The 26,008-nt window shown below is 59.3% G+C and overlaps 1 protein-coding gene across 6 annotated transcripts in view; it reads left to right on the plus strand.

Moving 5' to 3' along the window:
* LRP1 (LDL receptor related protein 1) overlaps positions 1–26,008 on the plus strand; it is an 87,159-nt gene that overhangs the window by 21,651 nt on the left and 39,500 nt on the right. For all 6 annotated transcript variants that reach the window (XR_010074055.1, XM_063359312.1, XM_063359314.1 and 3 more), the window contains 12 exons: positions 2,032–2,169; positions 4,114–4,233; positions 5,140–5,268; positions 5,537–5,800; positions 19,236–19,398; positions 20,955–21,177; positions 21,501–21,690; positions 23,095–23,238; positions 23,614–23,850; positions 24,386–24,566; positions 25,000–25,222; positions 25,477–25,666. Coding sequence is in view for 5 of the 6 variants with exons in the window: in XM_063359312.1 (XP_063215382.1) it covers positions 2,032–2,169; positions 4,114–4,233; positions 5,140–5,268; positions 5,537–5,800; positions 19,236–19,398; positions 20,955–21,177; positions 21,501–21,690; positions 23,095–23,238; positions 23,614–23,850; positions 24,386–24,566; positions 25,000–25,222; positions 25,477–25,666 (2,202 nt within the window). In the remaining variant the exon portion in view is untranslated. The remainder of the gene's footprint in view (positions 1–2,031; positions 2,170–4,113; positions 4,234–5,139; positions 5,269–5,536; positions 5,801–19,235; positions 19,399–20,954; positions 21,178–21,500; positions 21,691–23,094; positions 23,239–23,613; positions 23,851–24,385; positions 24,567–24,999; positions 25,223–25,476; positions 25,667–26,008) is intronic.

Here is a 26,008-nt window from a genome sequence, read left to right on the forward strand (position 1 = left end):
GAGCCAGCAGGTCGCGTCCATCCCTCGTCTGAGGTTAAAAGAGCACATCCCGTGCAGCTCGGCCACGGCAGCTCGCGAGGGTGAACCCGAGCCCTCGCTGGCCAGGAGCGCGTTGCCGCAGCAGGAACGGTGCCAGATGGGAATGTGCCGGCACACGGAGCACCAGGCTGGACCCTGCAAGCTGCGCACGGTGTACTGCTCCTCTCCAAGGCGAGTTTAAGCTTATTTAGGACAAACTCTACCAGTGGAGTCTTAGATGAAGGTGACTGCTAGTCTCAATAGCTGTCTAAAACGGGACTCAGTCTGGACAAAGCACTTGGTGTGTGATGTGCTGCAGGTGCCCTTCTCGGTGCTCACCTGGCGCTTCGCCTGCTGTGGAGGATGGGGTGGTCTGCGGGGAGCTCGGCGAGCTATTTCTGCCACCGTCCCTGCTGCCAGCGAGGCCGATGTGCTGCCCACCCTGCTGATGTGAGGGCAGGGCACGAACAGCCACCGTCTCCCCGTGAAATGGGATTTTAGCGTTTTGCTTGTGTGCTGCCGTTGACTCAGCAGAGGCGTGTTGGTGGCTCCAACGAGAGCTGGTGAAAGGCGGCGTGTTCAGCCCTAAAGCCCAACTTGGATTTGGGGCCAGGGAGGAGAGGAGGGGAGAGGAGAGGAGGAGAGGAGAGAGAGCCTGCGGAGGGGAGTCGGGCCTTGCAGAGCCCCGTGGTCTGCATGCCATGCCGGTGGGCTGCTGATGCCGAGCTGGTGTGGTGCCTGCGCTGTGCCAGGGCTCGCCATCAGCGTGTCACCCCCTCACCCCCAGGGCAGCTGCCTTCCAGCCTGAGGCGAAGCAGTGTTGGAGCCAGGACCTTGGTGGAGCTTTTTAATGGGGTTTCAGGATGTTAATTGATTTATGGTGTATTTTGTTGTTTGTCTCAATGCCATGCTTCTTTTCAGAGAAGCTTAAATATAAAGCCTTGCTCCCTTTGTAATTTTTCTAGTTAATAATAGAGATTAAGTCTCCTTGTGTCACGTAGCCCTGCTTCTTAACGGCCCCCCGCAAGCCTGCCTGCACAGCGGCCTCTTAACAAAGAGCGTGTTGGCACCTGAGGGACTGCTTGGGGTGGCGGGGGGCCGGGGAGGCCGTGCTCGGGGTGCTCGGCACTGCCCAACCCTGCGTGCCCCCAGCCCTCCCAGCAGTGAGGGGTGCCCGGAGCCGACGTGACCTGTGGGAGCTTGAAACAGGGAGTCTGGGGTTGATGAGGTCCGGGGTCACCTCCCTCCCGGGACCCCAGCCCGTCAACCCAGCTTGTGCCCAAGAGTGGGCACTTGTCCTCCTTCGATGGTGGTCTCTGGGGCTGGGGAGAGGGTCCCCCTCTGCCCTGGCTGCTTCGGATCTCCTTACTTTTCATGCAGTGGAAAAGGGAAAGTTCACTCCAGATGGGTCGCACTTTTCCTCCCCAGAGAGCAGCGCCAGCAGCGGTCCCGCCTGCTTTGAAAGGGAAATCCAGTGTCTGTTAATGAGATTCCTCCAGTGAGAGTTAGGGATGCTGGAGGGGGCAGAGCCTGGTTTGAGCCTTTTCTGGGGGCCTTTTCTGGCCTCAAGCTGCCATGGGAGCCAAGAGGATTTGGGACTGGCCTTGCTGGGTGGGTGCTGCTTTTGCTCTGGGGCATGTGGCGGGCAGGGGAATCCAAACCGAGGAGGATTTAACATACGTCTGGGCAGAGGGAATCAAAACACGTTCACATGCTCACTGCCGGCACAGTGCTCGCCTGCTGTCGGCTACTGCAGAAATGTTCCCATGAACGTCTTGGGGAGCACAATGTTCCCTGAACCCCTGCATCTGCATGAAGAGCTTTTACCCAAAATCTCGCTGTGCGAGGCCACGTCCAGCAGGTGACGGTCGCTGCTGGAGAGACACAGCCATGGCAGAGCAATGTGGGGGCTGAGGGTTCCCTTGAGGTTTTGGGTGTTTCTTCTGGGCAATGGGATTGCAGAGCCGTTGTGCTCTCCCTTCGGTGACACTTCTGCCTTGTGCTGTCTTGCAGGTCCTCAGAGCAAGGTGTCTCGATGCCAGCCCAACGAGTACAACTGCCTGGGCACGGAGCTGTGCATTCATATGAGCAAACTGTGCAACGGGCTCCACGACTGCTTTGATGGCTCCGATGAGGGGCCGCACTGTCGGGGTAGGTGTCTGAGGGGGATGGCGGTCAAAGAGGGGCTGCTGTTGCTGGTAGGAGACACGAGGTCACTGTTTGTCCCCAGTTCCTGGCTGTACAGCGTGAGCCCCACGATGGTTTAGTTTCACAGCTTCGTGCCGGTGCCACTGTGCTCCGTGTCCTGTCTCCCGGCCGAGCGCGGGGCAGCTCAGCGCCCGGCTGGCGGGTAGCAGATCCAGAGATTAGCCAGAGCCGCTTGCAAGTGAAATGCCCGTCATTCCTGAGCCTGCAGGCCATTAAATAGCTGCATTGTCTCCTGGGTTTAAAAGCTTGCAGGGCTGGGGTTCTGGTTCAGATAAGAGATACCGGTATGTTTTTTTCCTAATTTCCAGGAGCTTTGTGTCCCCCCTCACCAGCCTCCAGGCCTGTCCCCCATTGCTAATCCTGCTGGAAAACTCTCCCTAAATCAGCGTGGGCCGGCTCGCTGGTGCGCAGATTAGTCGCTCAGAAACGCCTGTCCTGGGCTGACCCTGGCACTGGGGCTCCGCAGGCTCCGGCGAGCAGCTCCTCTCCCTGCCTGTCCTGCGCCCGGAGCGGGGGCTCCTGCTCTCCACAGCCCATCTGGGTGTGGGACACCCTGCCCCGAGGCTCCCCCGGCTCCGCTCCGCTGCCTGGCTCCCACAGGAGGAGCAGGGTGGCTTCCACAGCTGTGCCCAAGCTGACAATTAATATTTGGCTAATAGTTCTTAATGGGATCTGATTTTTCACAGCTGGGCAGCAAGTCATGAGGGCTGGGTGCAGGCAAGCCCCACGTCAGAACAGGTGCTGCTGGCAGGTTTGGGCACGCTGGGGACGGAAGCCCTCGCTAGTGCTTGTGTGGGGTGCCGAGGTCCCCCCTGCCCGCCGGCCAGCGCGGGCAGAGATGGCGGTGCCGCCCTGGGGAGGCATTTCCTCCTAGCTGGTCAGAGCGCCAGCCCCATCCCGCCTCCGCCCCGGGCTGGGGAGAGGAGCTGCCGCCCCAGTTCGTGCTCCGGCTGTTCCGGTCCCGTTCCTCTCACCGGCCTGGGAGCCCAGACCCTGCCTGTGCTTGGGCCCTCTGCCTGTGCAGGAGGTTGGTCCCAAAGGTGCCCTCAGGGATGCGGGGAGACACCGGGAGCCTCCGTCGCCCTTGTGGATGTCCACAGGGGTGGAAACGCCATCGGAGCCTCCCTGCTGAAACTCCTCCCATCGTCCCCCTCCTGCAGACCCAGCACTCTTGAGGGTTTTTCTTTTTTTTTGGATGTATGCGGTGCTTTATCTGAGAGATACGAATCTGAAATGAATAGCTGGGCCTGCCAAAGCTGATAAACCTCGTAAACAACTTGGCCGGGCCCTGCCCAGCTTATTAAACAGTTCCACATGCGAGGGGCAGGATTTTTGCTGCTCCCTGTCTATCCCTGGCAGTGAAGGGGGACGTGGGAAGGGCCGGGTGGTTTTGGTCTGGGGAGGCTCGTGGCTGGGTGGCTGCCGTTTCCCCTCCACCGGTGGATTTGCCGGGACCCAGTTCAACGCCCTCCGAGCACCCAAGTGACCAGGTCAGGCAGGGCGAGGAGAGGAGAGAACAAAATGAAACCCAACATAAACCAGCCCCGCCAAAGGGCTGACAGCGCGCCCCTCGCAGCGGGCCAAGGAGGCCTGTTGCGAAATGACCTTGATGGAGTTGGAGGCTGCTGCTGTTCATGGCGGAGTGAGGCGGGCAGCCCTGGCCTCCCCCTGCCCGGGGGCAGCGCTGGGGAGCTGGGGGCTTTAATGGTGTTTATTGTGAGTGCTAATGGAAATGAAGCTGCGGGAGGTGGTGGGCCCAGCAGCCACATCTCTGATCCCAGCACCGCCCCGGGGCCGCCCGACCCTGGCGCTGGGGCGTCCGTCCTGTCCCTCGCCCGAGCATCCCTGGGTGACATCCTCTCTCCTCTGCCGTTCCTTTCTCCTCAGAACAATTAGCGAACTGCACGGCCCTGGCCTGCCAGCACCACTGCGTGCCAACACTGAGCGGACCCGCCTGCTACTGCAACAACTCCTTCCAGCTGGCCGAGGACAGGAGGAGCTGCAAAGGTGGGTTCGGGGTGGGCAGCGCCATTGCCCCCGGCACGGTGCCAGTGTCTCCTCTGGGCTGCGGCTGATGCCGCCGACTGCGGGGCTTGGCCGTGCGATGGAAGGGGCTTGGGGCTCAGCAGACCCTGACCTTCAGAGGGGAACACGGGGCTGACGGGACGTGACTCTGCCTCCCTGGGGCCATTACGTGGATGTAGCTCCTGAAAGGCCGAGTGAGGAATGGAATATTGGGAGGGAGTGAGGAAAAGGCTTTGCCTTTGTGTACGGAGTCAGGGGCCATCACTGGGCTTGTATGTGCTCCTGGTGTCCGTGCCGCAGAGGATGCTGGAAAGCAGGAGAGGGTCAGCAAGGAGTGATCAGATCAATGTGATGCCTGGAAACAAGTCTGGAAGTGAGAGATTGCAGCGGCTCCGTCTCTTTCATTTAGCTGAGCAGAGGTGAAAGGGGCCTTTATCAGCTCCTGCGCACACCTCTGGGGGCAAGAGCTCTCCCGTGGAGACGGCTCTTTCATCTAGCAGAAGAAAGAGCAGCGTGTGAGCCAGGGGTTTGGAAGCTGAAGATTAGAGAAATTCAGGCTGGAAATTGAGGTGCAGATTTTGCAGAGTTGGGGGGAGGGGCAGTGGATAATTAGGCCTTGAAAAGGCTCAGCCGTGAGACAGGGATTGTCCTTTTGCTGCCCTGCTGTGGATGCTGGAGCAGAAAGCGGGGGGCTGCCCACAGGTGTGATGGGGTGATGTTGGCCACGTCCTCCTCTGGAGGCCATTGTGACCATCCCTTCGGCTTGGGGATCATATCCTCCCCTGCAGCTCTGCCTTGGAGAAGAGGGGGAGCCTTTGTTCCCCCTTCAGGCAGTTAAGGAAAGACATTTGCTAGTCTAAACCTTGGGGCTTTTGCCTTCTTTTCCAGACTTTGATGAATGCACCGTCTACGGGACCTGCAGCCAGACATGCACCAACACGGAGGGCTCCTACACGTGCAGCTGTGTTGAAGGGTACCTCTTGCAGCCTGATAACAGATCCTGCAAAGCCAAGAATGGTGAGATCCTCAACAGGAGAACTGTGCTACTTCTGGGCAGCTCTGCAAACTATGGCCTTCTGCCATGTGTGTACCCCTGCTATCGGTTCTTCACTTTAGGGTGCTCTTCCCTGAGGACTGTCCTGTGCTACCACCTTCTTGCACACGTTGGGCTGCGTGTCACGGTCTTGTTTTCACTGGAGTGGAAGGGCCAGGCTGATACGGTGTTGTGGCCGTGAGCTTTGGGTGCTCTGCCATGACCACCCTTCTCCCCTCCTTTCCCTGCCAGAGCCCGTGGACCGTCCTCCCGTGCTGCTCATCGCCAACTCCCAGAACATCTTGGCCACCTACCTGAGTGGAGCCCCGGTGCCCAACATCACCCCCACCAGCGCCAAGCAGACCACGGCCATGGACTTCAACTACATTGAAGACACGGTGTGCTGGGTTCACGTGGGCGACAGTGCCTCCCAGACCATCCTCAAGTGTGCCAAGATCCCCAACCTGAAGGGCTTCGTGGAAGAGCGCTCCATCAACATCTCCCTCAGCCTACACCGTGAGTGTCTGCTCCCCTTTGGGCCTTGGTCCCAGTGCTTGCTCCCCCAGTCTCCATCTCCTTCCCACAGCCCGAGTGTCCCCAGCCAGCGGTGGGTGAAGCAGGGGCGGATTTTGGTAGGAGACAGCTTTCCACGGGGCCAGGCACCGAGGCTTCGGCTTGTTTTTGGCTTTCCTTTTACTTCCCTCTTATTATTTCTAGCAAGTTTTGTGGTTTCTTTGTGTGAGGATATGAGGAAAAATGATACAGCGAGGAGCGGAGATGGCACCTGCGTAGCAGGTTCGGGATTGGCAGTTCTCGTGGCTTCCTCTTTTGGTTTTTGCCCCATGTTCCCCTGGCCAAACTAGGTGTTGGTCCCCACGCCAAGTAGTGACTGAGAACAAAATCTCCACTAAGAAGTGCCGCGTGAGTCACCGGTGTGAGTGGCAGATGGTGGTTTCATTCCGCTTGTGTCTACCCGGCTGTAATGAGTGTGGCTACAGCTCCGTCTCCCGCTTGGGCTTGCTGATCCCAGTTCAGCAGCCAGGACGGGAAGGAGAGTCACTTGCTGGGATTTTGGTGCTCTTTGACTCAGGCCCGTGACATGCCTGTGCCTGCTCTCCCGAGAGCCTTTGCCCAGTGAGGGGTCCCAGCAGAAGCCGTGAGCTTTGAGGAGCCTTTCACAGGTGCTGTGGCATGTGCAGTGGGGTTGGTGGGGTCCCCCCAGAGGGGAGGTGGGTGGGTGCCGTAGCCGTACAGCCGGGATGTGGGAAACTGCTCTTGGTGGTGTTCTGTCACTGATTTTATCCTGTGAAACCACAGACCGAGTCAGTCAGGGTGGGATTGGAGGGGTCTGGGGTGTGCAGTATCACCATCAGGTTTTGCAGCCCTCAGCTTCCCTGGTGTTAGCCTCCCGCTGTCTTCTGCCTCCTGAATTTGGGGTGCTTCCAGGGAGAGACTGTGCAGGGCCTGATGCAAGAGGGATCCCCTTCTTCTGCGGAGACATGTGTGGTGTTATGTGGTGAGTGTTAGCTAACCTAGCAAATTAGATGAGCGTGTATGAACTGATCTTTGCAAGTGAGTAAAGGTCTAGGGTGGATCTCGGAGCTGAGGGCGTTTCTCTGCCGAGGGCAGTGTCACAGTGCGGATGAAGCAGCTGAAGCCCTGGCTGACACAAAGGGCATGATCTGGGGACCTGCCGCCCGCCGGGCTGTGCAGGGGCTGGGGCTCGGCAGGCTCCGGCCGCTGCGCCCTCCCAGGGGCGTGTGCAGCACGGTTAATTTGAGCTTGCACTGTGTATTTTTAGGGCAGTGTGTATTTTTAGGGAGAGGCCTCACCCTTTGCTCTTCCAGGCAATAGCCTGAAATTAGGCAGGACAGGGCTCAGCTCTGCTCTCTGCTCCCCCCACAATGGTTTAAGGAGGTCTGCATTTGCCTGCTCCTCCTGCCTCCTCTCGTAAGGCTTCCTCAGACTGGGCTTGGTCTCCCTGTAGTTTGCCGGAGGGGCAGAGAGCAGCATTGTGTGAAGTTCGGGCTCCACACTTCTTCCCATCAGGCTCGGTTTTAACACTGCGATTTCCTGTGGCTGGGAGTTGCAGCGGCGGCCGTGGCTCGTGGATGGCACATGAGCCCTGAGCTGTGGGTTGGCCCAGGGGATGAGCAGCCGCTGGGGGTCGGGCAGGAGGTTTTGGGGTGTTCCTGAAGTCCGCCCAGGTGCCTTTCCACAGCTGGGTCCCCGCACTGGGAGGGTCCTGAGGGTTCTGAGGTGCCTCTACCTGGCTGTGGACGGCGCGAGGCTGAGGGCGCAGCAGCCCCAGGGATGGTGACCCGGCTCAAGAATCGAGGTGGCTGCAGGAGGAGCATCCACCCTGACCACAAGTAGGTGGTGGAGAGGTGTCAGTGCAGGATCAGGACCAGCAGCACCGACCACAGCCCCTCCGCCAGACCCAGATGAAGCTGTCGGCCTGGCAGTCTTTTGGGGTAGTTGTTTGGGCTGCTCCAGCTCCAGGAAGTTAATCTGAGACAGGACCTTTTAGTTACGGTCAGGAGGGGAAGGGAGCTCTTAATAAGAGCATGTTCAAGTCCAAACAAGAAAAGGTGCCTTGCTTTGCTTGGCCTCCTGATCGGTTGCGATAGCTCCGGGTGGGGAGAGGGGAATTCAGCTGACCGGGATGGGAAAGCACCTGCCCTTGCCCCAGGAGGAAGGGAGTTTCCCATCCATGGGGAAGGGGCTACTGGCGGCTCCGGCACCTGGTCCCTGCTGCTGTTGGGTGGAGGCTGCTCCCGGTGGAGCTGCAGAGGGGCCCCTTCTCAGTGTGAGGTGTGAAACAGCCTTGAATGTGGGCTGTTGGAGCACAACCGCACACTTAGACACTGATTTCCAGCCTCGAGGTGTGGGCTCGTGATGTGGTCGTGCCCTTAGCCTCCTTGCCTGCAGACTGCGCTCTGGTGGGTCTGCGCTGGCTGGACAGATGCGTGCCATCCAGCCACACTGCGTTAGCAATAACAACCCAACGTCCCGCGGAAGGAGCGAGGGCGCAAGTCCTGTGTGTTTCCTGGCAGATCATCCTCCTGCCGGGGACGATGGCGCAAAGGGCCTCCATTCAGCCCCTCCATTAACCGGCTCAGAGTTGCTGCCTCTACCCTCCCTTGGGGACGGTGACAGAGACCTGCGGAAGGGACATGTCTTGGTGGGTGCTGCAGGCGCCATTAGTGGCAGGTTGGGGCACAAAGCGGATGGGAGCGGGGCTGCCCTGAGCTGCTCCTTGGCTACATGGCTCTGGTTGCTCTTTATTCCTAGCTCCCAAGGGAATGGTCCTTACACAGTTTTGCCATGTGCTTCTGGCAGGCGGTGCGGCTCTGCTGTATTCAGCAGGTGGCTGCCGGTGCGGGGCCGTGTTTGTGCCCGTGTGGTGTCACCATGGGTTGGAGACGTGCAAGGAAACATCCTCGTGGGGCAGGGTTTGTTCATGAACACAAACAAGTTGGAGAAATGATTTTCCCCCAGCTCTGAATCTGATGCTGGGGGTTGTGATGAGGAGATAATGTCAGTCCCCTGCTCCTCTCTGTCAGGACACTGCAGAGACCTGTGAATCCAATTAGTGGTTTCCCTCTTTATTTGCTTCTTTATGGCATTATCTGCTAACAGTAGGAGTCGGGCTTCCCTGGTGCCTGCTGCTAATGGGGCTTGAGCTGGCATTTGATGGGGGAAGACTGATGCTGAAGGGCTGGAAATTAGCAGCCCCCAGCTGTCACGGGTAGGTCTGGGCTGGTGAGATGTCACAGCCCAGCTCTGATAGCAGCCCCGCTTCCCTGCCTCTGTCCCCACTCCCTTCCTGCGGAGAGATTAGTGTCACTTGTGTTGTGGGAGAAGTGTTAAATGGATGCTATTAACAGGGCTTGGCAAGACCCACTGTACTCTGAAGCTTTGCTTTTCCCCTGGTCCTTGCACTGCTAAACCCTTTTTTCTATCCGCAGTCTTGAGTACCGATGCACTTTTTCATGGTGACTGTCCCTTAGTTCCCAAATATGCGCTGCCCATGGACATTTTTCACAGGCAGTCATTTTTCTCAGTTGATCTGAGCTGTCCGGCTCCTTACCCCCAGGTCTTTTTCCAGGGACACACTAAAAATCAGAGGCTGGTGAAGTCTTCCATGTATTTCTCTTACAAAAAAAACCCAAAAAACAAACCACTTAATGTTAGAATTGAATTATTTCTCTCTGCCGTCAGTTGGAGCCGACTGCGGTGACTGGGAAGCCCTGGGCACCTCTTGGTGCTTGGAGGTGACAGGGAGGGCGCGTGGGGCTCGGTGGCAGCAGTGTGTGGCCAAGGCAGCCCCTGGCTGGCGCTGCCAAGTGGCCAAACCCGCTGCAGGCGGGTGCGGGGACGTGGCCCCTCACCGGGCAGGGGTCCAGCCTGTCCCCATCCCCGTGGGGGACTCGGAGGTGGCACCTTCCTGCCCAGCCCCTGGAGCCCGGCTCCCTTTGGGGCTGCACCTGGCTGTTGGGTGGCCGCCAGCGCATCCTCCACAGGGAGAACGGGGCACGAGCAGGGATGTGGTGGTGCGGGAGCGGAGCAGGGGAGGGCTTGTCCTTCTGCCAGAGCTGAACTGCAACAAGGGGAACTTGTCTCCTACTTCCTCCCTTTCTGCTCTCCCTTTCTCTCCTTCTCCTCTGCTCTGTGTGAAAATCCAGCGCCATTTCTGACCGGGGAGGATCCTGGCAGGCATCACACGTGTGCTGGCGCTCAAGGACAGAAAGGCACATGCCTGCACAGGGGATGAGCCTCTCTCCAGAGCGCGCGGAGGTTTTCCTCCACCAGCTCCCGGTGTCTGCTCAGGCCAGTCGAGCATCTGTCGCACACCACCACAGCGTCGCCGCTGTGATGTGAGGTTCCCCGTGAACCCCCCGCAGCCCCCATCAGCCCGGACCCCTCCAGACCCAGCCTTGCCGCCCGCGTGGGACTGGGGACGGCTGGGGCCGGGGCAGGTTTTGCTCTGAAGTGACAGTGCTTGCATGCAGGGGCTGCTGGCGGTCCCCGCGGACCCACCTTGCTCAGCAGCTAATCCCTGACCTCCAGGGACTTTCTGATCCCGTGGGTTTTCTTAACAAGATTCCAGCCTCCACGTGTTTCCCGGGACAATGTCCTTGTTTGTTTGGAGTTGGGCTTCCAAAGAATTTCGAAGCAAAACAACACACCATGGAAAAAAAAAAAAAAAATCTGGTTCCAGGCCCTTCTGCTGCTCAGCCCTCCCGTCTGGGACGGTGCTGCCTTCCCCGGCGGGTTCTGCCCGGTGCTGGGATGGGCCCGGTGGCTCCTGCCCGGGTGCCGGCCAGTCCATGGCCCCGCTCTGTGCTGGGGAAGCAGCAGGTCCTGGCTGGAGCAGCAGCGATTGCCTTGATTATAACTCTCCTGCCGCCATTTCTACGGAGATGAATGTGTGCAGAAACCTTGCTGCGTCCCGTGGCCTCGTCAGAGACATCCACTCCCCCAGCTCTCCTTGATGCCCAGCTCGACCCCCTGCCCATGTCCCCCTCATCCTGGGGATGGGGCTGGCTGTGGGGAGAACTTGCCATGGCTGCAACTTCTGCACGGGGTTTTGAGGAACCAGATCTAGTGGGAGGTGTCCCTGCCCCTCGCAGGGGCATCAGAACTGGATGATCTTTAAGGTCCCTTCCAACCCGAACCATTCTGTGATTCTGTGATTCTTGGGTGATTCTCCAAGCTCTGCCAGAGACCCCGGGGCTGGGACAGAGAGGGGCGAGGAAAGCAGCACTGCGGCCAAGTTTGTGTGACCTTAAATCGGATTTGTGCCCCTGTTCCCCACAGGTGGCACAAGAAGGTGGTGACACCTCCCCGGAGCGGGCTCTGGGGACGAGAGTGGGTCGGGTGCCCAGCCCTGCCAGGAGCCCTCCTTAAGAGGACACTGTTAATTGACCTCACGCTGCCTCGTCGACATTTGTGTGAGCTGAGATGGCAGTTAAAGCCTCGGCTCCAGCGTGGTGTGATTGAGTGATACTGAGCTTTCAGGAAAAGGCAGTTCTTTGCTTTTACTGTGGAAAAATACTAGAGAACATGTGTCAGGAGGCTGAAACCTGGGTTTCTCAGTGGTTGTCCCAGCGGCTCCCCTTCCCCTGCTCTTTCTCTTTCTTTTTCCCCTTTCTCGGCCGACTCGTGACTTTTTGCACGGTCAGAACTGGCAGCTCTGCAGTGCCAGGGTTTGTTTTGCTGAATGCATTTATTGTGCTGGAAGGTTGCTGGTGCCAGTACGGCTAATTCACAGCCCCAGGTGCCCGGAGCTTTGGTGCTCTCCCAGTGCAGGGCAATGGCTGCGGCTTTGCCGAGTCCTGGGGGACTGGAGCTGGGGCCATGCTGGCCTTGCCCGGGGGCTGCCAGCACAGGGACCGCAGCCGGCTCCCCAGCGGAGCGGGCAGGAATGTCGGCCGCTCAGCAGGACATGGCCAGGCCTGCTGGGAAAGGGCTGTGGAGGTTCCTTGATTTATTATTTCTTGTTTTAAGGTTTGTTGTTTTCTTTTTCTTTTATAAAACAAGCCCCCAGGAAGGGGTTTGAAATATCAGGACATTTGATCCCGAGTGCATTATAAACCCTAAACGATAGCAATCTGGCCATTATTAAAATACCTTCCTGGGCAGCATCTATCTAAACAAGCACGTCTAGGAGGTTGTTTTCATTGACTCCATTTCAGCCCTGTTACTCGTAATGACCTGTCCTGTTGCCAATAAGCAGAAGAGCTCTAGGGTTTGGGACAAATTGATTTCAGGGAGATGTTGCTCTGTAGAGGAATCCAAGTACATTTCTTTCCCCACTTTGCATGGAAAGCTATTTTTCTTCCTTGCTGCCTCATCCTAGCCAAGAAAGAGGCTCCAATGTGAACTTACTTGGCAAGAAAGCAGGATGATTGGTAATTTCATCATGCCGATTCCTTTTTTTTTTTTTTTTTTTAACTGTTTATGACTGTTCTCTTAGCAGCGACGCGTGAGAGCAAGGATGGCTGCAGTGTCTGGGGCCAGAGCGCTCACATCAGTGCATCAGCTCTTTGTACTGGTGGGGACGACAGCTGCGGTGATTTTAATCGGTTTGTTAACTAAGTGCCTGCTGGGCTCTGTTCAGCCTGGAGGCAGATCTGCTGTGGAGACACTGGGGACTGTTCTGCAGCTCTGCCTGGCACCTCTGGCTTTAATTACCCCTCGGTGTGGAATGGGGATAAAGTCCCTGATGGGACTGAGCTCCCCGAGCAGGGTGAGCTGGGCTGGGGTGATGTCTGTTCCTCTCCCAGGTTTCCTGAGCAGTCCGAGGGCGGCAGCATCCCTGTGCTGGGAGGGGATGGATGTGCTGCCTGAGCTTCCATCTTCCTTCCTCACGGCCACCCTGATCCCCCCGGCTGTGGTGGCAGAGTGGGGTAGGGTCTTCTCTGCCTCCACCTTCCTGGGATGGAGGAACCCCGTGCAGTTCCCCGCCGCCGCACTGCTCCCCTCCGTCTCCCTCCAGCCATCCCTGAGGCATTGAGTGAAGCTGCGTTCCCACGTTGCTGGAGACAAAAGGGTGAAATTAATGTCCCGAGTAATTGGGATCCTCTTGTGCACAGAGATGGGTTTGATTTCAAATGGACAGGAGCATGTTTATCCCTACACACATCTGTCCATCTGTCCTGCACCGCTGCCTGCTGTGCTTGTGCCGGGCTCCCTGTGCTGCAGCCAAGCCCTGCCAGGATTGTCCTTGCCCAGACTGGCCCCATTTTCACCTTTGTGTCCCCCCACCCCCCAAAATCATCCCGATGGCAGTTCCCCGGGTTCTTGTCAAGCCTGTGTCTCTCTCTTCTCACCCAGAAGAAAGCCAAGCGCCCTGTCCCTCCATCGGCCTCTGCGGAATATTTTTGCCTGTGGAATGGCCTCATTAAGGCAGAGTAATTAGCGGTCCCTTGGCTGCCCTCCACGCAGCTGAGATGGAGCAAGCTCCATCTCTGTTCCTGCTCTTCCCACCTCCGGTGCTGTAGCCGGGCTCCACAGGGACGCTGCGGGGCTGAGCCCGGCCATGGGGAGGGGACAGGTTTGGGACTGGGGAGGATGCGTGACCTGTCTGGCAGGAGGGTGACAAAATGCTGCCTGGGATGTCCCCAGGCCGGGATGCTGGAGGCTGCATCACCCTAGGTCTGAGCCCGCTGCTGGAGAGGTACTTGTGGCCTCTGAGCCCCCCTGGGCCATGGCTGCGATGCTGCACCGGCTGCGGCGGGGGTCCAGGCATGGAGACGGAGTGAGCTGGGGATCTGGGCAGCCCTGGGCTCCCTGGGCAGTGGCAATGCTCTGGCACCTTCGTTAACTGACGGTCACTCTGCCTGTCCCCGGGGATGGCTGGGCTGGGATTCTCCTCCCACAGCGCCCGGGGGGCTGCGCAGTCCCAGGGGGGACGATTTCACCCCCCGGGGAGCATTTGGCTTGTGCATGCGTGGGCGTGCATGTGCGCAGGGGCCGCAAGGATCCTTCCGAGTGCCGAGTCAGACGTCCTGGACGTGCGCCACCGGCTTCCACCCAGCGGTTCCTCCTCTGAGCTAAACAGCTTAACAGAAAGGGTTTTAAATTTATTTATTTTTTAGCCTGGTTTTCTGAGGAAACAAGGCTGACGTGATGGCGGTGGCTCTGCCTGCCGGTGTCTGTCCCATCCGCGGTCCCCTCCTCCCCACCTTGGGGCTGGCAGTGGGGCTCGAGGTGGCGGCTCCTCATACAAGGAGGTGTCTGTTGCCGGGAGCCGGGGCAGGGGGAGGCTGTGCCAGACCCCCGAGGGGTGCAGGGTGTCCCTCTGTCCTGCGGCCGGTTCCTTTTGGGGCTGGAGTTTGTCTTCATGCCTGTCCTGTTAACATACTTCTAATTAAGGAAAATTGTCCCCAGGAGCAGTGTTTATCCATGGAGTATGTTGCCGTTACAGAGACGGTCTTGTTCTCCGGGGGAGAGGATGTCTGTGGAGGGAAGAGACAGAAATTCCTCCAGATTATGGTATTATGTAAATGTATCAAATGGATCATTCCCTATAAAAAGGAAAGTAGGAAACCAATGTATTTGAGAACCCCTGGGGACTGCATTCCTGACGAGCCTCCATTCCTCTTCTGGAGGCGTTTTTGAACTGAAACATTCGGCAACTTTTCCAAGCTTTTTTTCTGCGGGAGCTGCGTGTCGTTGGCTCTCCCGGTGCCCTGGGGCACGCAGTGTGGCCGCCCTCCCGGGCTTCTCACTGGGTGGCAAGTTGGGCATGGCCCCCCTGGGAGCAGGAGGAGGCAGCGCCGATGGCTTCCGGCAGTTTTGGTGCGTTTTCTGCTTGGGCCACGGGCTGCACTGTTATTTATCCGTGTGCGTTTCTCTGCGGCCAGTCACTGCAGCCCAAATGCCTCAGGCCCTTCTTTACTGCTGGGGCTTGTGTTCGGTTTGATCCACCGGAGCTGAAGCAAAAAATGTGGGCTGTTCTCAGAGATGCACTTGGACATAAATATTTCTTATTTAAAAACAACACGCAAATGTCAGCAGCAGAGCTCAGTCCAGCTCTGTTATCCACCCCACGTGCTGGGGCAAGGGTGAAAATGCACCTCAGCAGAACTGGGGGCAAGGACCTTTGGTGATGGACCTCTGTACCTGGCGTTGGAAGTGATGATGTTTTCAGTTGCTTCTAAGGGGAGTCTCGTAAGGAGGGTTCCTGGCAGAGCTGTGACCTCTCCTGACCAGTGTCCCTGTCCTGCCCTGCTCCAGACGCCCCATGGGGTGGGATTTAATCCAGACTGCTGCAGTGCAGAGCACTTAGTTCCAAGCTCTTTGCACCTTCCTCGCTATAGGTGGTTTCTGTTCTTCCATGCTTAACTGGGCAAGAGTCAGGGTGAGCTGCTGAGTTGCACACGTCTTAATTGCAGCTGTTTCAGAACTGTGTCGAAATCCATGTTTTAGTCTGAGAGAAGATTGCGCGTTTCCTTCCTCCTTGTGTCAGGCCACAATTGATGTATTTGCAGACTGCACAACAACTGATTCATGCAGAGGAAAGTTATGTGCTGGGTCAGCAAAACTCGTTCCCCAAAAAACCCACAGCCTTGCGGTGTTTGACTGGTTGTGGGGTAAATCAGATGCTCTGTGGCTTGGGTTAAGGGAGGGAGAACCTCTGGCAGGAGCTCCTGTGGACAGCCATTGAGTCGATGACCCACTTGTGTCAAGGAGCTCTTTGAGTGGGACGAGATGCTCCCAACCCCATCAAGCACAGGAGGAGGTTGGAATTGGGGAGGGGGAAGGTTATTGTTGAGAGCGCCTGGGAACACTTTAAGAGTTGATGGGGCCAAGAACTTCTTGGGTGGAGGCTAGACGCTTCTGCTGCCTCTTGGGGCAGTTGCTGTCCCCGAGCGTTCCCTGGTAGTGCTGCGACAGGTCTCAGCTTGGTGTTGGAGGAGTTTGGTCTGGAAGGGACACGTGGGAGCCTTCTCCTCCAGCCAGCTGGCCCCAGTGGTGGCTCCTGGCCTGTTGGCCCCAGAGGCTGCTTCAGCTTCTTCCACTGGTGGCCATGGCAAGGAAAGGGGAAAATCCAAGCACATAGATTATTTTGTGGCAAGGCCTTCAGCAAAAGCTTGGTCAGGATCGCTGGGTTCGTGTTGAGCGTGAAACCAGGAAACATCTGTGCAGGGTGGGTTTTGGAGTTTGCTGAAGTTGCCAGCCCGCCCTTGTTGAGCAACGTGCCACTTGGGCGCCGATGAACTTCTTGGTGCTCCCTCTCCCCCCTCCCCACAAGGGAGGCAACGGTCACAGCCCCCTTCAACCAGCGGGGTTCCTGGCCAGCGCCTCTGAGCGTGGCCGGCTGGCGTGGACTATGGCTCTCTGGTCTGACGAGGCTGGTTAGCTTCTTCCAGGAAGAGCCTTTAGAGTTGACATTCCTTGTTCTCTGCCCCCACAAGCTCGTTTTCAAACACGAGCAAATAAATAAATCTTGGGAAATTAGTTTTGCATGTTGCAATTGCTTGCAACGCCCAGCCGTGGTTGAGCAAGGAGGAAGACTTGACTCTGGGATGGGAATTGGTGAGGGGGATGGACTCACCAGCCAGCCCCCTCTGCTGCCAGAGCTGCGGGCGGGAGGAGGGGGGTGGTCGCTGCCCCTCGGCTTCTTCCTTCCATGGATGTTGTTCACAGCAGGGACGGGCTGGTCCCTGCTGGTGCCCCCAAGCCAGGTCCTTGCCCGCGTCTTGCCGGTCATGGGTGGCCATGGCGCACCTTCCCAGGCACCCGCTGTCCTGCTGGGAGGGTGCGTGATACCCGTGGGAGGGGAGAGGCCATGTCCCTCACTCCTCCCCACTCCCAAAGCCAAGTGGCGAGCGGGGGGAGAGCTCTCTGCAGGCTAACGCGAGGGGTTAAAAATAGACATTTGCTAAATTAGCTTCCACTGAAAGTTCAAGAGGAAATCCAGGTTTAGCTGCGCCTAAAAGAAAGAGCTGAAAATAATAATAATAATAATAAAAACTGATTCCTGCGAAGGAGGGGGGAGGATGGCGAGCAGGGAGAGAAGGAGCAAGCTGAAAAACAAAAGCCTTTGAGGAGGGTAATGCTTTCCAGCTGCAAAAATACAGCCTGGGAGAAGAGCAAGTGCTTGCATCACCCCCAGCTCCCCAGCCCAGCGCTGCCCCGCTTGGAGCTGGGGCCCGGGTGGGAGACCCCCGTCAGACCCCCGAGAGCGCCAGGACCCTTGGCTCTGACGGGGAGAGACGACCGTTGCAGAAACGGCGTGAGGGAGGCTGCAGGCCCCAGGAAGCGAGCAGCTGGAAACCTATAGCTTGTTTTGGCCATTTTCCCTTCTGATTCCTGTTTAGCCTTTGAGTGCCATTTTGGTGAACTTCCTCCGGCACCAGCTCAGCAGGACGTAGCCGGTGAGGTGTCAGTGGCCTGGTGATGCCGGGGGCTTTGGGGCGAGCGACGGGAGAGGAGGACCAAGGTGAGGGCAAGCGCTGGTGACAGGGTGGCGATGGCCAGGCCCCCCCTGGGAGGAAGGCAGTGAGGAAAAGCCAAAGCCTGTGGCCAGGGGGTCCGCACTGTGGGGGGGGCTCGGGCCTCCGTGCCGTCCCGCCTTGCGCTCCCCATCCGCCCCTGCTTGGATCGTTCCCCCGGTCCTGTGACTCTGACTCAGCCATGCAGGCACCAGCCAAGACCTGCTTTTTTGGGGAATTCTTGCACATCCCTTCGCTGAGGCGTTTCTCGCCCAGGCAGGGCTGCGCCGCCTGCGTGGCTCGGCCGCCCCCTCCCCTTGTCAGAGGGGTGAATCAGGGCTGGGGGCGCAGGGGGACGGCGGGCGGGCGCCCGGCCAGGCAGCGTGACTCAGGTGGCCCCATCTCAGAGGCAGAGTGGGGCCCTCGCCTGCCCCCTCCACCCTCGTGCACTTTTCTAGGTGGTGTTCGCTCATCAGGAAAACTTATTGCCAGCGAGCACCCAGGAGCCGGGTCATCGGGTTGTGGGGGTCCTGGCTGGACGAGGACCCCTGACTTTGCCCCGTCCCCGCTGCCAGCTCTGGCACGTCAGGCAGCATGGCAGGAGCCCTGCACGGCCTTCGGTTCAGCTGGTTTGATGCTAATTCCTTGGCTCTGGCCATTTCCACTTGTTTTTATGAGACGCATCATCACGCTGGGTGGTGGCTGCAGGCGCCGCAGCTTCGCCCTTCCGGAGGGGAGGGCGGTTGGTCACCGTCTGGCCATCACCGCTGGCAGGACGTCTCCATCCCTGGGGCCACGGCCTTGACGCGAAATGCTCAGTGGCGGCGTACAAGAGAGCTGGTCTGGGTAACTCAGGCACCTGGGTCTTGAGTTTGTGCTCGGACAGGGCATCCTCAAGCCCCGGAGTTCTCATCAGTTGGTTCTCACCAAAATCCAGACAGAGCTTTGTGGTGCTACAGCGGGGAAGGGCTTGATACCATCAGGCCGAATCCTGCGAGCAGGGGGAGTGCGGGGCATTGCAAAACGTCCTGGCTTGATTCATGTTTTCCCTCCCTCTGTGCTCCCGAGCTTCTGCGCTGGTTAATAATTCAGCGGTGTCTGGCCGGGCTCCTCCGGGGCTGTCTGGGTCCCGATGTCCTCGGGGTGGTCGGGGCGGCTGCTGCTCCGGTCCCTGCTCGGCTGTGCCTGCGGTGGTGCAAGCCCTGCGGTGCTGCTGTGTCGGCCTGGGGGGTCCTGGGGTACGTTAAATGAAAGAATGGGTCTCCAAAGCACTTGGCGTCTCCCAGAGTCACCGGGGGCTGGCAGGCGGTGGGGGACGTGGAACAGCACCGAGCACTGACCTGGTTGCAAGGAAGGAATTCAGGTGCATTTAGTTTATCCGATTTAACAGGCTTTCACTAGTTTAATTAAATACTTAAACACTGCGTGCCAGATGCTGTCTCTCACCTGCTTCAGGGCTCGGGGTGTCCTTGCGGCTCTGGAGCAGCTCGTCCCCATGGGGCTCTTCCTGCAGTCCCTCCCAATGCTGGCCTGAGTGAGGGCTCGGCAGGTGTTTGCCGTCCCAATGCTGCGCTTGGAGCCTCTTCTCCCTCTCTGCGACTCCAGGAGCTGACTTTGCCTTCTCCAGTGCCCACCTCGGAGACCTTCCCCCTGCTCGGGCCGCTGTTCCTGCAGGATGCTCTCCTGGCTGCGTGCGATGTCTCCAAAAGTGCTGCCGCTCGCAGCTGGGCTGCCCGGGGGGTGGCAGGTCCCATCTCTCCCAGGAGGAGAGGATGGGTGGCTGTGTTGATCCACACAGGGTGACCAGGGCCAGGTCCTTGGTGCAGTGCAGGTCACAGCTCCTCAGTGGCTCACACAGCCTTATTCCTCAGCTCTGTTTGTGCTTGAAATGCCTGGGGGGCTGGCTGGGAAGTGGTCAGAGACCCCCTGCACCTGCACATGAGGGGCTCCTGGCTCCCTCCCTCCCTGCCTAACCTCTCCTCGTCCCCTCTCCCATGGCTTAGATGTCGAGCAGATGGCTATTGACTGGCTCACGGGCAACTTCTACTTCGTGGATGACATTGATGACAGGATCTTTGTCTGCAACAAGAACGGAGTCACCTGTGTCACGCTGCTGGACCTGGAGCTGTACAACCCCAAGGGGATAGCGCTGGACCCAGCAATGGGGTAAGAGTGCTGCTTGGAGGTGGGGGGGCTCAGCATTGCTGCCTGGACCTGCACCACAGATGTGGGGAGGTGGAACAAACCAGGAGGGTCCAGCTGCTGCAGGAAGCGGGGTGGCAGCGATGCTGCTGGAAAAGTGACTCTCCCGCAAGCAAGGGCCCCTCTGGGCTTTAGCACTGAGTGAATCGCAGCGTCTTCTCTCCCTCAGCTAAGATCGGAGCCGCGTGCTGTAGGGTAGTTGTGTCAGCAGCATTTTGAGCAGCCTGCTGGTAGCAGTCAGTTTTGGAGGAGATGAAGGAGATGTACCTGCATGCCTGTGTCCAGGAGCCCCTCTCCGCAGGGTCGCTTCCCGCTCTGCCTGCCCTGAGCAGCGGCTTTGACGGTGCTCCGTCCTGCAGGATGGACCTGGCCAGGCTCAGGACAAGCTGCTGCTTCCAGGTTGTGGCTGTGTAGTTACAGCTTTGCACTGGCTTTTGGGAACCGAAACAGTCAGCTACTCGCATGGATTGAGCAGCTCTGCTTGTGCCTATTTATATGGGGTGCTGCGGTCGGATGGCGACACCCAGGCAGCTGCCTTTTGCAAAATCCTGAGCATGGGGAAGCTGGGATGCTGAATCATCGGAGCAGCTCAGGGCGTGCAGGGCAGCCGCAGGGCCGTGGGAGCAGGTGCCTGCTGTGGCTGAGGACGCGGTGGGCAGAGCAGAGCTGTGTGAGATCCCACTGGGCGCTTTCCGTGAGCGTTGTCCGGCTGCAGGGTATGTATGTGGGGGAAGTCCCGCTGCCCGACAGGGACATCTGTCAGTGTGCGAGCACAAACTGCCTCACCCAACAGCGCACTCCATCTGAGGACGCTCACCTGGGTGTGCTGCAGGGTCCCAGTAAAGAGGACATCTCCCCCCTCTCCTGCTGCTTTCCAGATGGGTGCTTTTATCCTTGCCTGAATGAAGAGAGCTGATGTTACTGAGCAGAAAAGCTAAAAAGTTTTTTAAAATAAATAAATACTGCATGGCGTCCTGGAGAGAGACTCTGGCCTAGAACAGGGAGGGTGCAGACAAGCCCCACAGGTGACTGAGTGGAGGTCCCTTGGACTCTGCAGCAGAGATGTGGCATGGCCCGGGTGCTGAGGGTGGTGGTGCCGAGCCCCAGCTCTGGGCTGTGCTGGGAGCTGCAGCTCTTGGGCGCACAGCACCCGGGCAGATGTGTCAGGTCGTGTTTTAACATGTCGGCTCGTGGAGGGCCCTGAGCCTCTCCCTGGTGACACCAGCTGATCTCAGTTTGGGCTTTTGTCTGCCGTCTCTGCCCGGGACGCTGCGGTGCCTCTGAAGTGCCGGCAGGTGCTGCCAGCTGTGGCACAGCTGGGCCACGCAGGCAGCAAAGAGCAACCCTGGGCTGGCCCCGGCTGGGAGCTGCTGGGGTGGACTCCAGTCACCCCCGTGCCCACGGGACAAGCCCACGTCTGCAGGCGTGAGCAGGCACTGTCTACGTCTGCATCCTCCCTCTCTTCGGGTTGAAACCTGACATCCAGGCTCTGAGCTCCTGCCTTTGCCCCTCTCATGCAGCAAAGTGTTCTTCACCGACTATGGGCAGATCCCTAAGGTGGAGCGCTGCGACATGGACGGGCAGAACCGCACCAAGCTGGTGGACAGCAAGATAGTCTTCCCCCATGGCATCACCTTGGACTTGGTGAACCGGCTGGTGTACTGGGCTGACGCCTACCTGGACTATATTGAGGTGGTAGACTACGAAGGCAAGAACAGACATACCATCATCCAGGGCATCCTGGTGAGTGGGGCCAGAGGGAGGTGGGGGTTGGGGAGGGCCTTATGGCAGAGTGTGCTAGAGGCAGGTCTGAGCTTGGTCTGCTGGGGGTCACTGGTCCACAGGCTTGCCTTTGCTGGTCCAGCAAAGAAAAGGTGTGAGCTGCTGAACACCAACCAGTCCTGCAGCACCCGCCTGCCAAGCCCAATCTCGTGGCCTGAATGAGGTGGGGGCATAAGCCGTAGGGCAGGAGCAGGAGCCGGGGTCAGGGGCTTTGCATGCCTCGGAGCCAGGATTCTAATGCCTCCTGCTAAATTCCTCATGGACACCTGTGTGGTGCCTTCCAGATTGAACACCTCTATGGGCTAACTGTCTTCGAGAACTACCTCTACGCCACCAACTCTGACAATGCCAACGCCCAGCAGAAAACCAGCGTCATCCGGGTCAACCGCTTCAACAGCACCGAGTACCAGGTGGTGACGCGGGTGGACAAGGGAGGAGCGCTGCACATCTACCACCAGCGGCGCCAGCCCACAGGTGGGACCCCAGCCTGGGAAAAGCAGCTTCTTGGACCCCAGAGGCTGGGTGGGGATGGGGACGGGCTGCACCTTCTGAAATTCCCTCTCCAAGTGGGGCCAGACACCCAGGATGGGTTCACTTGCCCATGAGCCTCCATTGGCAGTACCCTGTGGCCCCAAGGAGCCGTGCTGAGCCGGATCCTGGCTGTGCCCAGTAGCCCCCAGCTCCCCCGTCCCCGCCAGCTCCTGGGCAGGCAGCCGGCAGCGGGAGCTCACTTTGGGGGGACACTGTCAGAGCCTGCCTGGGGGTGCTGAGTTCCGGGCAGGCCAAAAAGCGCCGGCCCAGGGACAGGGACGGAGGAGCCAGCTGCCCGGCTGTGGTCCCCAGAGACTCCTGGAGCTGCCATCCTGCTGCCAGCACTCCTCAGCCAGGGGCTGGTGTGGGATTCCTGCGCCCCAGGCAGCCACACGCCGGCCTCTCACGGGGCTGCTGCACACCCTGGGGTGCCCCTGGCCCTCGCTATTGCTCCATCTCCTCCTGGGAGACGTGGCAGCCGTCCCCATGGGCTGGGCAGCTGCGCCGTGTGGTTGATCGATCATGTCTCGCTGGAGAGCACAGGGACATTGGAGCAGATGTGGTATCTTGAAATATTAATGGCTGTCTTTTGCCGTGCCCACATGCTCTTGGTCCCTATTGCTGGTGTGTTTGCCCTTCGACCAGGGCCACGTGCTCCTGGACACTGAGGGATTTCAAGGGAGTTGGAAGGTTTTGGAGCTGCAGGCGCCGTCCCCACCCCGCATCCGTCCCTGTCTGCCTGCTCCCAGCACCTTCCTGCAGTTAATCAATTTACTCATTTAAAATCCTCTTAGCGTCTGCAGCCTGCTTGGCATTTTCTAGAATATAAAACTAATCAGGAGATTTCCGAGCAGTGAAGGAGCGTGATTAAGGGGGCTCTCTGGGCTGGCGCTGGCTGTTCCCGTGCCGGGGCTCATCCTGCCATCGCTGTCTGCGGAGCAGCTGGGCAGCCCCACTCTCCCCATGGCCCGTGAGGGATGGGCTGGCAGGATGGAGGCAGCGTGGCCCAGTGGCCGTGGCCATGTGAGGGGACATGCCATGCTGGTTTCTGCTCCGCAGGGATCCTGCATCTTGGGCAGGTCCCTGCCTCGTCTGTCCTGCACATGTCCTGTCCCGTCTCTGCCTTGTCTGTCCTGCGCAATGCTCAGCCCCTGGCTGACCGGTGGGGAGCTCCAGCAGGAAGGGTCCCCCTAAAGCGCCCATGAGACTGTCTCTGCATCCCCATGGTTGTGGACTAATGTCCCCTGCTTGCCTGTCCCCTCGCTGGCGGGGACCTGCAGCTGGGCAGGCCACCTCTGGGCTGCTCTGGTTGTCCCCGGCTGCTGGAGCCCGCCCTCTCTGTTGCAGTGAGGAGCCATGCCTGTGAGCCAGACCAGTTCGGCAAGCCGGGAGGCTGCTCGGATATCTGTCTCCTTGGGAACAGCCACAAGACCCGAACCTGCCGGTGTCGCTCCGGGTTCAGCCTGGGCAGCGATGGAAAGTCCTGCAAAAGTGAGTCCTGGCCCCCTCAAGAGAGCTGCAGGGGGGACAAGGGGACCCCTCTGTGAGGGACGGGGTGGGCAGAGGCACTTGTGCCAGGTGCCTGGAAGCACACAGGCACAGGACGAGCAGAGCTTTTCAGTTCTCCCCCTCCCGGTTGCAAACACCCCTTTCCTGCCTGGCCTGTGCCTGTGCCAGCCCACAGGGCTGCCCACCGGGCTCTGCGGTCCCTGCAGACCTGCCAGGTGCAGGGGCAGGTTGCCTCCTCCTGGCCTCTGAGTTGTAGCTGCGACCCCACAAAAGCCCCGGTGCCATGTCCATCAAGCTGCCCACCCCCAGCACACCCTGCCCTGGCTGGTGGCAATGGCTCTCCCTGTCTCTCTGCAGAGCCTGAGCACGAGCTGTTCCTGGTGTATGGGAAGGGGCGTCCAGGCATCATCCGCGGGATGGACATGGGGGCCAAGGTGCCGGATGAGCACATGATTCCCATCGAGAACCTCATGAACCCCCGAGCGCTGGACTTCCATGCTGAGACCGGCTTCATCTACTTTGCTGACACCACCAGCTACCTCATTGGGCGCCAGAAGATCGATGGCACGGAGCGAGAGACCATCCTGAAGGACGGTGCGTGGCTGAGGGGCCCAGCCTGGTCCCCCCACAGCGCGTTCAGCTCCCAGGAGCTGGAAGCAATGGCCATCAGTGCATTTCCTCATGTCACGGCAGCGCTTCTGTCCTCTCCCTTGCATCTTTGACCCTTAAAACTAAGGTTTGAAGCTGCTGTTTGGGTTTATCTGTAGACTGCTGTTGGAGACAGGTACAGAGCATGTGCCCCAGCAGAGGCAGGAGAGGGTCCCCTGTCCTGGATGTCCTCTTCCTACCCGAGCCAGCCCACTCCGATCAGTCAGATGGGAGGAGGAGGGAGGGATGCGGGATCCTCAGTCAGGGTCCCTGGGGCTCAGTGTGGTGGCTGAGCCATCCCCACGCTGCCAGTCAAGCACGTTAGTGTTGCCTCAGGGTGAACCAGCCAGGGACGCTCCTCAATTTGGCTTTTTCCAGCCCAGGCTCCCCGTGGCTGTGCCATCTCTGGGGGAGCTGCCTGCACTGGGGCTGGGGGGGGTCCGCCCTGGTGATGAGCGCCTGCTCCTGCTTTTCCCCAAAGGCATCCACAACGTGGAAGGGATCGCTGTGGACTGGATGGGGAATAACCTCTACTGGACGGATGATGGCCCCAAAAAGACCATCAGCGTCGCTCGGCTGGAGAAGGCCGCCCAAACGCGGAAGACACTGATCGAGGGGAAGATGACCCACCCCCGAGCAATCGTGGTGGACCCCCTCAATGGGTGCGGGTGCCTGGGAGGGCAGGGCTGGCTCGCAGGGGGGCACGGCTCCTGCCCACAACAGGGACCATGAGAGCTGGCGGTTGGGTCCCCAGCTCCACACGGCAGTTGCTGCATCTCCGAGCGTTTGTGATGGCTCCCAAGCTGTGGCAGCGGGGCCAGGCAGCAGCTCCGGCCGCGGCGATGGCAGTGCTACCTGGCAGCTTCAGCCTGGGCTCGGTGGCACTGGCGTGGCTGGGAGGGCCGTCGGGTCGTTGCGTTGGGCTGGGGCCTGGCTGTAGGCACAGGGCAGCAGGACCTTCCCACGGGCTTGTGGAGCAGCCGTAGAGTTCACACCTGCTTCAGTGGAGACAGAGCTGGTTGCTCTTCAGATCAGTGGTGGGGTGGGCTCCAAGCCCGACTCGTCTGCCTCTGTAACGCTCAGTGTCTGTGGCAGGTGGATGTACTGGACAGACTGGGAGGAGGATCCCAAGGACAGCAAGAGGGGCAAGATTGAGAGAGCCTGGATGGACGGTTCTAACCGCAACATCTTCATCACCTCCAAGACCGTCCTGTGGCCCAATGGGCTGAGCCTGGACATCCCAGCCAAGATCCTCTACTGGGTGGATGCTTTCTATGACCGCATCGAGATGGTCTATCTCAACGGCACCGAGCGGAAGGCAAGTGGAGGCCCCGTGGGCTCTCGGACACTGGTCACCCCAGAGCTGGAGCCGTGGGCAGCTGAGCCGTTGTCTCAGCTGGCCACATCCGCTGTGGGTCTGTTCGGCGGGTGACTGGCCATGTTCAGCCACGCTCCTCTGCTGCCTGTCCCCTCCTCTGCCCTTCCAATGTCCCGTGCCCTGTCCTGCCATGTGGGATTTGCCCGGACACCCTTCCCAGCTAATGATGAGCCTCTGCCTCCCTGCGTCTGCAGATCGTGTACGAGGGACCTGAGCTGAATCACGCCTTCGGGCTCTGCCACTACAGCAGCTTCCTCTTCTGGACTGAGTACCGCAGTGGCAGCATCTACCGGCTGGACCAGGCCTCCAAGGTGGTGAGCCTGCTCCGGAACGAGCGCCCGCCCATCTTTGAGATCCGGATGTACGACGCACAGCAGCAGCAAGGTGCTGGGGCCACCTCTGCCTGGCACCGCGGGCACCTGCCACACACGAGGGAATGGGGGGACTGGAAGAGGGATGGGACTGGGGACCAGGGGCCGAGGAAGTGCCCTGCCTTCCTCTTGGCCATATCCCTGCCTGTCTCTCCATCCCCATGCACCCTGTCTTTCTGTCAGCCCTGCTATCACTCATCCCCTGCCCTTCCAGCCTGTCGTCTTTCTCCCCTTCCCTCCCTGTCTGACAGGCTTCCTGGCTAGTTCGGCCAGGCGTTACATCCCCTGAGCGCCTGATGAACTGGGGTCTCCAGTGGGCTCCAACTGTGAAGCCTGTTGAGGGAGTCCAGGGGGC

The sequence above is a fragment of the Chroicocephalus ridibundus genome, chromosome 24, assembly GCF_963924245.1.
Source record: "Chroicocephalus ridibundus chromosome 24, bChrRid1.1, whole genome shotgun sequence".
NCBI lineage: Eukaryota > Metazoa > Chordata > Aves > Charadriiformes > Laridae > Chroicocephalus > Chroicocephalus ridibundus.